Genomic DNA, 11,525 nt, shown 5'->3' on the forward strand with positions numbered 1-11,525 from the left:
CTCCGCTTTTAAGATCGTTTATTAGGAGAAATTGTGAAAGAGTTGATGCTTTTACGCGAATGTTGATTTTGTACGAATCGAAAGCAATGTTTGTTTTCAGCACATTTTCTAAATTTTATATCTCACTCATTCATAAGTGTTTACGTGACCAATCAATTAATATTTTAGGCTTTTTTGCAATGAACTTGATAGCAGTTACAAATACTTTACATTAAACATTAAAGTAAAATTCGGATAATCTAGAGAAGATGACACAGACAAATAATTTATGTCCGATGTTTTTAGTTGTTATACGGGAACTTGTAAGTTGTAATGCACACTGTATACAGCATAGAGCGTTTGAGCACGCGCAGTTATTATTCCATTTCCGTTGGTGTACGCCACTGCAAAAGATGGAAAACTGCATGAGGTTTTGTAAATGCCGAAAGATGAGACAATGTTATCAACGTTTTTTGTCTCCATAGCACTTCACATTCGGGTTGTGATGACGTCACCCCTCAAGACGTGCAGAGACTGAAGATACTGGAGAGAGATCAAGCAGAGCTCAATACGTCACTACTGAGGTTAACAACGCATTTTGCACAGGTTCGGCCAAATTTGCTAATATTGTGAGTTTAGATTATAATTGATATCAATACAAGTGGAAGGTTATTAATATAAATAATTGTACAGGCATATTCTGCAGATATTGATACTAATGAAACAATTGTTGAATATAAAGTTTTTGGTTTTTGCACATATGAAGTTTGCTTCTCACATGGAGCTTGTAATGTGAAGCTTGTGCTGTTTTGGGATTTTTAATTGTTTTAGGTGCAGTTTAGACTAAAACAAATTGTGGCTGCTGAGAACAGTGATAAGGAAGTAAGGACGAAAACACACGCACACACACGTGTGCACGCACACACACACACAACACACACACACACACACACACACACACACACACACATACACGCACACACACACACACACACACACACGTGTGCACGCACACACACACACATTTTTCGTTTTCATTACATGAGATGGTGTGTTGGTGTGTACAGGCACTGTTAAGGGATCTGGAAGAGTTTGCCTTTCAAGGCTGTCCTAACGTTCAAAGTGTTCTAGACACAACCCAAGTGACAGAACAGATGGTAAGTACTGTAACTAGTTGTTATAAACAAATAAATTAATAAATTAATTATTTGGTAAACAAATAAATATATAAATTAATTAATTAATTAATTTATAAAAATAAAATAAATAAATAAATAATAAAATGTATTTAATTTTATTAATATAAACAAATGTTTTTTGTATAGTAGTTGCATACTTTTAATTTTTTAAAAATTCAAACACTTCAATTATCTTTATCTTTGACGCTTTACTCATCAGGGAGTTGCAGAGCATGAACGACAACTAGAACAACAAAGACAAAAACAGCAAGAGCTTGTCGCACACTTACAGCTGCAGCTTGAAGACATAGACAACTGCACAGATGTATGCAAGTGCTATACAAATGCTGGCGATCTCACAGACTGGATTTGAGTTGCTGATTTTTGTGTTTGTTTTGATAGCAATCTGTGGGGTCATTGGCTGTGGGAGAGGAGACGAGCAGTTTGGCTGTTAAGCAGAAGTATATTATTGAGAAATTGAAACGAGATCTTAATATCAAACTGGATGACATCGAGACGATGTCACCGGAAGAGTTAAAGGCGACTGTGGATGCTGCAGTTGGGGCAGTGACACGTCCTGCAAGATCAAAGGTAATCTATTTGAATGAAACTTTGGTTTGCTTTTTGCTTGTGTGTGTGTGTGTGTGTGTGTGTGTGTGTGTGTGTGTGTGTGTGTGTGTGTGTGTGTGTGTGTGTGTGTTATGTATCTTACATGGTACATGTAGTTTATGACTGACTAGTTTTTCTTTTTCTTTTTATGCGTAGGAGCAAACCATTCAAATGCTAAGAACTCAAGTTGCTGATCTGGAACGTTATATAAGTTTCTTACAAGGTCTGTAAAAGTGTATCTTTAATTGGTCAGTTTGGGTACATATTCTCTAGGGTTCGTTGTTTTGTTGATTTGATGTAAAGACGCGTAGCTTTTTTGAAACCACTTTTTGCATGCTAATAAATGCAACAGTGTAGATGGATGAAATACCCTGAAAGAAGAAATTTGTGCGGGAGAAAAAGGAGTACGATTTTGTGCAATCACAAGCCCATCGCACAAAATAAATTCCACATATATTTTTCCCTTGCGCATGATCAGTATGAAAACACGTGCTAGTCTCGTGGCTAACGGGCACATACCACTACCCGGACACTGCAGTCACATCAGCTAACGTAACATGTCTACTGATGCAAAATGGTTTCAGTAAAGCTGGAATTGTTACTGTCTTGGAAAGTTAATCTTTTGTTGCGATCTCTCTACAAATTAAATGGAGTTGGATCTTGCACAAATTAGATGGGTCGGCCTTATTGTTGCACAAATTAATTCTGCACAGGTAGTAATGTTTCTAGAAAAAGCACAATTTTTCTCCCGCACAAATTTCTTCTTTCAGGGTCGTTAGACAATCTTGGGGGCGTGTTTCCACTAGCGCCTAAACGGGTTTAGCAAGTGGTTTTAGACCTGCTTCAAAGTAGGTTTAGCGGAGTTGTTTAGGTTTAACTGTCATGTGACAGTAGTGTGCTTGTTTAGATGGCTTCTGACAATGCTGTTTTGATGATATTGACTATTTTGCTGGGATAGGATTGCCTTATAAGATGTAACTGAAGGAATGAAATCAGCAGCTAGAAAGAGAGAGAACATGGTGTCCTTGGTTATTGTTATGCAGATTCCCACTAGCAGATGCTGAATCAGTGACAACCAACAGTTGCTCTGACTCGGCAACAAACCAGTCCAATACTTCAAAATAAGGCGTTCCTAGATGGTTTGTTTGCACATCCTGGATGTGCAAGTTCCTAGTGAAAACAGTCGCTTTCTTCAACTTTTGAACACGTTTAAGTTAAACTAGTTTAAGGTGCAGCTAGTGGAAACACGGCCTTGTATTATTGACTGCTGGTTTGGGCTTTGTATAGTAGTCTATCAACAGACAGACAGACAGACAGACAGACAGACAGACAGACAGACTGACTGACTGACTGACTGAAGAATTTAAACTGGACTTTAGCAGCACTCAGTTTTTCAGCCATTAGTTGGCTGAAAGCTGGGTAGTAGCATAATTTTTTTTGGCTGCTAAGTATACACATGTGTATTTTCATGTAGCTTACAAACTTTACTTTTTTGCCTTTTGCTGATATGTATTATAGTTTTGATGTTTGAAGTATATGTATTGACAGACAGACAGACAGACAGACAGACGGACAGACAGACAGACAGACAGAGAAGCAGACAGTGCTTATTCTTCCATACAAGCCGCAACAACTAAAAGTGTATTGACGTAACTGTAGCCCCTACCAACACAGCACAAAGCTGTGGCGTAGAAAACATCTAGACTCAAGAGTCATAGAGCTAGACTACCAGTTACTACTACAAAGAAACAAAAGCAAAACAGTAAATCTAATCCGTTTTTCTTGCACACGCCATGCACATGTCCTGACACTCCCACGTATAATTTAGCTACACAATGCAACACAAAATGGCGTCTGCCAAAGACACGTGTCCAGGATCTGAGTCAAAAAGGACGGCTTGATGTTGAAAGCTTCATCAGGAGAACCATCCACTTCCAACTTGTCCAACTGGCATACTGTGGAATCAACAGCTCCGTCACTCCAAGAAGCCACAAAGAACGGACACCAGGCATGAAATTTTGCTGCGAAATGTCAACGTTCAAGAAGGCAACGATGGCGATAACCTCCTAAGACGATTCAAGCATCAACTCGCCATCCCTTAAGGACGACAGACAGACAGACAGACAAGAAACAGAGAGACAGACAGACAAGCAAACAGACAGACAGACAGACAAGAAACAGACAGACAGACAGACAAGCAAACAGACAGACAGACAGACAGACAGACGGGACACATTGTTAGAGTTACAGAAGGCTAACTCAAACGTCACTTGCTTGGCATACTTGGATGATGTTTTTGTCTTGAGGGCAATTGATGAAGTTGTATCAGCATCGAATGATCTCAAATCTTCCTTTTCACCAATTGGATTGGAAATCCAAGACAAAAAATGTGAATTGCTTTCTCCTACCGCATCAGTCTCTTCTGATGTCACATTTCCTGTTTCAAAATAAGGTATCATTGTCCTGGGGACCGCAGTTGGTAATAGCTCATTCACCTCAAAAGTTTGCACTGACTTTGCACAGTCAGGAAGCTTACTCTATGAAGACTTTTTTCAGCTGGGGGATACACAGAGTGCCATGTTACTTCTTTGCTACTGCCATGCTCATTGTTTGTGTCATCTGCTCAGGAATATTTCTCCTGACGAGCTACGGCCTGCTATGATTATCCATGACACACAAACACAAACTACCTTTACCAAGCTGCTGAACGTCAATGACATGACTGCTGAAGCCTGGTCACAAGCTACTTTTCCAGTGAGGTATGGTAGTTTTGGAATGACTTCTGCAACTCAACTTTCACCTATTGCATTCGTTTCTGGTTGGGCTCACTCGTTGCAAGTGTTACCGGACCGATTTCCAGACCTACAGCCACAAGTAGCTTCAGTAATCAGTCAAACAATGACTATGTCTCCAAGTGTTCAGGTAGATAGCATTAGTCATCATCTACAGCAGTATATGTGTCCTGGTCAAGCTCTCACAGACCTCATCTCTAACCCCAAAAGACTTCGCATAAGTTGACTGAAAAACAAACAAAATCTCAAGTTTAGTACATGATTGACAATTCTTCAATCAAGGACGCAGCTCATTTGAGATACCTTCCAGGAAAGGGCTCAGGAGCCTGGCTAGATGCTATTCCCACCTCAAGAAAGCTTGCAATTTCTCATGGATTATTCTACTTGGCAGCATTAATGAGGTTGGGTCTACGTTTGCCACTGCAATTGAATGTGATTGCGGAAGTCACTGGTCACTGATACTTGCAAGACAGGAGGGGGTTCAGTTTGGTCACACAACTCAATGGTCTCTGCTTGGTCCGAATGTTTGAAACGTGTGTCACTTCCTCACACTATTGAGCCAAGAGTCTGTCATAGCAGCTCTCAATCCAGACCTGACATAGCTGTCCGTAATGCAACTGACTTCAACGTTGAATTTGACGTCTCTCTGGCACACCCGTGGAGCTCAGGAGTAATTTCACATGCAGCCACAGCGGATGGGTCAGCAGCTTCAAAAAGGGAAGAAAAGAAGATAGAGAAGTACAGCAAAGAAAGGCACACTGGTGGAGGTACTCCTTGCTTGATTCCCTTGGTTTTCGAACATTTTGGACGTTGGGGGAATAACGGAGAGAAGTTTCTTCACCAGATCTCACTAAGATCACGTGATGAAGATGAAAAGCTGAATTTGATTAAATTTAAAACGTACTGGCAACGAATACTGTCAATAACATTACAACGTTGCAAAAGTAGTGTTTTAGCTAAAAGATTGACAGAATAGTTTGTAGTAATGACTCTGTAGATGATAGCTACAAACATCAGATGGCTTTTTATTAGAGTTTTTCTTCTACGACCACTATGGTCATTTATCTTGAACTCTTGGTGTTATATGTAGCCTTTTCTGTATCAGTGTTGATGTTTTCAATAAATGTTCTTTGACAGACAGACAGACAGACAGACAGATAATTTATTCTCATACAGATTCTACTTGTACATATGCTAGGATTTTTAGAATACAAATCAGTCCTTGCAAACAACAAAGTCATTAACTAATGGACTTGACTTTGAATGTCAAAATCAAATAATCTATCTAAATCACCATGATTAGGTGACAGTTTTGAAAGTTTTCTAAGGATAACTTTGGCATTGCATCTTTGCAGAATTGTAGAAAATCTTTTTCTCCAATACGACATGAACATGGAAGCATTAAAATTGGCTTCTGGATTTGCTGACTGTTGTGACAAATGCTGCAAAAAATTCTCTACCTTTGTGCCCCACCTCCCAAAATGTTCTATCACAAGAGGAACACATCTTGATACATATCCTCCTGGAACAAGCTCTTCTGAATATTTTTTCATTTTCTTTTCTTCTCTTGTCACGGCAGCATGACCATTTTCCTTGCTAGCCCTCCTAATAATGTCCTGACTCCACAGATAGACAGACAGGCAGAAAGACAGATGATTAGATGACATTTTGGTATAATAACTGATATTTACTTCTTTATATATTTTAGCATCACCGGATAATCCTAACCTTCGACCTTCCAGCGACTTGCCTCATTCCTCACGTCTCTCTTTAGTTAGTTCAGCATCTGCACGAGACACAGAAACTGCAACGAGTACACCAACAGGACTACATGTACCATCTACAGGAACAGACGGTCCTTCTCCAGGATTACAGGCAATTCGAACAGAAGCAGGAAAATTAAAAGTAAAGAATCATGTGGGTTTGATGTCCTTTAATTCGTCTGTTTGTTGTTGATGTGCTTGTTTATACTTTGTTTGTCTGATTTGTGTGTGTTGATTTTATGTCTGCATTTTGTGTTCAATGTATTGCTCTGATTACATCTTTGCTATTGATCTTTGTCTCACAGTTTAGTCATTTTATATGCAGACAGTGTGTGTGTGTGTGTGTGTGTGTGTGTGTGTGTGTGTGTGTGTGTGTGTGTGTGTGTGTGTGTGTGCATGCACGCGTGTGTGTGTGTGTGTGTGCATTGAGCTTGTCCTATTGATTAATCAATACATTACTTATATTTATTTTCTCTTGTATTATCTACTACTCAACTCAGTATGTGTGTGATGTTGTTATGTTTCAGTCTGTTGGAGAGCGCTGCATGTCTGTTATGAAAAAATCTTTATCAGTTATGCATATTGTTGCAACAACGTAAGATATGTAGCATTGGATTGTGGCTTTCCTGTATTGATATTAATCTTGTTTATACTTTTGCAGTCAGGCAGGTTTGTCAGGTCAACAAGTGCAGGATAAACTCACTCGGTTGTCATCAGAGAAGAAGCAACATCCTAGTTATGAGTGAGGAATGGTTGTATGATGCAACACACACACACACACACACACACACACACACACACACACACACACACACACACACACACACACACACACACACACACACACACGCATTGTAATTGTCGTGTATGTTTGTTGAATTGAAGGGGAGCATTAGCTGCACTTGGTCTTGCTGTTGACAATGTCGTTACGGTTTATGCATCACAAAGTGACCGTCAGTCCAATGAACAGAGCAGTGAGAATTGCACAGAAGTAGAAGCAGATGGAAGTCCGAAAGTTACCTTACCACAAGTTGTTAGGAAAGAGTTAGGAAATGCGTTGCTGGCGCTATTTACACACGGACTCATGAATGTATGATGGCCATCGTCATCTGTGTGTGTGTGTGTGTGTGTGTCCGTTTGTCTGTTTCTTTGTTTGTTTGTCTGTCTGTCTGTCTGTCTGTCTGTCTGTCTGTCTGTTTCTGCTGTCTGTGTGTCTGTCTGTGTGTCTGTCTGTGTGTCTGTCTGTGTGTCTGTCTGTTTCTTGTCTGTCTGTCTGTCTGTCTGTCTGTCTGTTTCTTTGTCTGTCTGTCTGTCTGTCTGTCTGTCTGTCTGTCTTTCTGTCTGTCTGTCTGTCTTCCTGTCTGTCTGTTTGTCTGTCTGTCCAATACATATATTTCATACCTTGAAACTAGTACACTCACACTAAACTGTAAAACAAACAAGCAAGCCCGCAGGCGCTATGCTAAAACTAACTGCTAACGACTAAACAACTGAAACGAGTAAGACTCCAAATTACATGAGTTACACTGAGAAAGTCTCGAAAGTTTTCTAGTAATTACTCTTGCATTACACCGTTGCAACCCCGTCTGTCTGTCTGTCTGTTTGCCTTTATGTCTGTCTGTTTGTTTGTTTCAGTTGTGTGTATTTGTTTGTTGTTTGGTTGGTTGTTAATCGTATTGTATTTTTTGCAGCAATCTGGTAGCCAATCGTGGCTTAATTTTATCGGCTGCATTAGTGCATCATCTCGTCTTCTCCAATCTGACAGATCAACACCATGGCACGTCTTCCTCCATTACTATCATCTCAAAGTCAGTAAACAATCAAGCAAACACACACACACACACACACACACACACACACACACACACACACACACACACACACACCACACACATACATAAATACAAACATACGTATGCATTTACAACGAATGTACATACGTACACACACACACACACACACACACACACACACACACACACACACACACACACACACATGTTGGTGCTGTATTTAAGTCTCATGATAATTAAATTTTGATGTGCTCAACAATTTATTATATTTAATTAATCCAAATACATGCATGTGACATAACATGACACGTAACCCTCAAATACAACTCTACCATCTGGACACTTTTGTTTGCTGAAGCTGACAACTTGATATGACGAGACACCAAACATGTTATAGATCAATGGCTGTAGAGTGTCTTACTTACTCTTGTGTGATTTGTATAGCAAGGAGACGTTTACAATGCATCAACACCACGAACGCTGGCGATGTCATTCAATGTGGACGTTACAGGTGGCAGTCCTGTCACAGCAAAACAGGTAAGACATGCAGCAGTATAGTCAACTCGAGTGCATGATTGTTGTTATCCGAATCGTTAGACGCTATTAAGCGCCATACATCACGTAAAGTTGACACACGAGCCACTGAAAAAGAGTCCCGATTCACAGGTTGGTGAACTGATCGGCTGTGACGAGTGTTGCTTATGTCTAGTTGTTTTCTAGTTTCGATCTCTTATTTGTGCAGGACTAAAGTAAGTTATGACATTAATGTTGATATTAATTTTGTATTTACAGTTATGACATTAATGTTGATATTAATTTTTTATATTAAAGTTATGACATTAATATTGATATTAATTTTATACTAAAGTTATGACATCAACACTGATATTAATTTTATATTAAAGTTATGACATTAATGTTGATATTAATTTTATATTAAAGTTATGACATTAATGTTGATATTAATTTTATATTAAAGTTATGACATTAATGTTGATATTAATTTTATACTAAAGTTATGACATCAACGTTGATATTAATTTTATACTAAAGTTATGACATTGACGTTGATAATTAATTTATGCTAAAGTAGGTTGATTAGAAAGTTAATATTAATTTATGCTAGTGATTTGAAAGTTGATAGTAATTTTATATGACGTAGACCCAGTATTGCTGACTAAACTTGTTTTGAGATTTTAGTTGTGTTGACAAGCTACTTACAGATGTATAATAGTCGTCGATGAGAGGTGTGTTATGTTTGTGTGTGTGTGTGTGTGTGTGTGTAGTGAAGGACAACTGTCTGAGTGGTGTCAACTGGTTTGCAAGTGTATTCCACTAATTGATGAATATTATCATCCCTGGAGTTATGTGTCAGCAGGTAAGATGTTACAGTGACAGACAGACGGATGGACAGACAGACAGAGTCATGTGACAGACAACTACACAGAGACAGACACACACACACACACACACACACACACACACACACACACACACACACACACACACACACACACGAACAAATAGATATGCCCTTCGGAAAGTTCTGAAGATAGCACCCCTGATTATTTCTAGGTAGGGACCCCGGCGCTACTCAGAGTTAGGCCGCGCTGACGAACCCCTTGATGCGTGGCTGGTAGCCTCGTCCCCAGACTCTCTCGTGTTAGTCTTGTCCAGTGCTTGTATGACAATCCCTGACACGAGAATTGCCATACGGGCACCAGACAAGACTAGCGCGAGAGAGTCTGGGGACGAGGCTACTTGGCCAGAGCATCAAAGGGCATGACTTTGTCGCAGCCGCAGGACTGGACCTCAAGTCCACATGTACCTGTATATACTGTGCGATGTTCTGCCAAATTAGCGGTCTAGTTCACTTCCAGTCAAAGACCAGGTATTCATTTATACTCCTTAGTTGTGAGAGGCAATTCTGTGTGAATTTCTTGCTCAAGGAAATTACGTCTGTACATACTTGACTGCGAACCTACAACCTCAACGTCCCAGATGTTTCCATTCTCCAAATGCAACTCTCTAACCAACTGAGCTACAACACACACACACACACACACACACACACACACACACACACACACACACACACACACACACACACACACACACACACACACACACACACACACACACACACACACACACACACACCTGTCCTGTTCAAAAGCTACCGTAAAATGGTCACGCTTGCCTCCAAGAGGCAACAAGTCTGATGAATGAACATTGTGATTGCTAGAATTCTAAACATCTGTGAACTGTCAATCCTCCTTTACTTCTGAACCATTTGAAACAATTTGAACATTAGATTGCACCCTGTTGTTTCCTTATAGGTTTCCTCACACATCACATCCCTGACTGCCACCGGAGCACGTGTCCCCATTCCCTCTCTCCAACGTTCCAAACCATCACGACACAATGTACTCCAGCCCGCTCTCAACCTCACAGCCTCATTGTACCATTTCTCCTCTGATACTTCAATGTCTTTAAAATCTCTTCTTATCATATCTCTCCATCTCTCCTTTGACCCACATCTGGGGCTGGGCTGAGGCAACCAACCAAATAAGGTTGATTTTGGTATTCTATGGTGTAGTAGTTAGGTGTCCCAACCATTCCAACCTTTTCCTCTTCACTTTCTCAGATGCAGTCTCCTCATCTCCCCACCTCCTCCTCACTTCTGTCATTGTGATGTGCTCAGACCATTGTTGCCTGTTGGAAATGCCCTAGATACTTCTAATGCATTGATGGTGAAAGGTGTTCAGCTTCTCCTGAACACCTTTCATCATCGATGCACACACACACACACACACACACACACACACACACACACACACACACACACACACACACACACACACACACGACACATGGACAAACACTGGACAGACAGACAGACAGACAACCAGCAAATAGCATTTTTGCTATTGGTTGATTTCCATCTGTATTTCAGGTTTTACAGAGGCTTCATCGTTTATGGAAAGACTAAGTGGTCTTCGTTTCTCTCTACCAGTAGATCTACCCATTCAACAGTTTGCTGACATAAGAGAAGCATTCAGTGATCCATTTTAGTAATTATGCAGGACACACACACACACACACAGACACACACACACACACACACACACACACACACACACAAACACAACATACATACAACAAACTACGTTTATCAGTTGGGTGTGAATATGGAAATAGTTTCTATAGCAACTAAACTATCGAGTAATTAGTAATTTCTATTTGTTGTTTCTGGTACAAACTTTGAACAAATTTTATTGTCATTGATATCCGCAGACATATCAGGACTGAGTTTCATAATATCGAGTAGAATTAGTCATATAGTGCAGATATTATCAGCAAATCATGTAGCACGAAAGAATGACATCCTAATACAAATTGTTCATAAAT

General features: G+C 39.9%; 1 protein-coding gene across 2 annotated transcripts; it reads left to right on the plus strand.

Annotated features, from left to right (window-relative positions):
* Positions 1-343: 343 nt before the first annotated feature.
* LOC134191984 (RUN domain-containing protein 1-like) lies at positions 344-11,525 on the plus strand. 2 transcript variants are annotated; one of them, XM_062660641.1, is made up of 17 exons: positions 344-409; positions 465-585; positions 811-861; positions 1,047-1,136; positions 1,378-1,482; positions 1,560-1,748; positions 1,923-1,989; positions 6,267-6,475; positions 6,849-6,916; positions 6,983-7,063; positions 7,207-7,411; positions 8,013-8,129; positions 8,559-8,651; positions 8,712-8,780; positions 8,835-8,863; positions 9,401-9,492; positions 11,071-11,525. In XM_062660641.1, exons 1-17 carry the CDS (start codon positions 393-395, stop codon positions 11,187-11,189), a joined length of 1,722 nt encoding a protein of 573 aa, XP_062516625.1. In that variant the 5' UTR covers positions 344-392; the 3' UTR covers positions 11,190-11,525. The 2 variants fall into 2 exon arrangements, with proteins under 2 accessions (XP_062516625.1, XP_062516626.1); XM_062660642.1 differs by having other exon boundaries at positions 6,267-6,463.

The sequence above is a fragment of the Corticium candelabrum genome, chromosome 16 (assembly GCF_963422355.1).
Source record: "Corticium candelabrum chromosome 16, ooCorCand1.1, whole genome shotgun sequence".
Taxonomy (NCBI): Eukaryota; Metazoa; Porifera; class Homoscleromorpha; order Homosclerophorida; family Plakinidae; genus Corticium; species Corticium candelabrum.

Coding starts and splice junctions, on each gene's coding strand:
- LOC134191984 (XM_062660641.1), top strand. Junction 1,990..6,266: donor TTATATAAGTTTCTTACAAG/GTCTGTAAAAGT, acceptor TATATATTTTAG/CATCACCGGATAATCCTAAC. Junction 7,064..7,206: donor AAGCAACATCCTAGTTATGA/GTGAGGAATGGT, acceptor GTTGAATTGAAG/GGGAGCATTAGCTGCACTTG.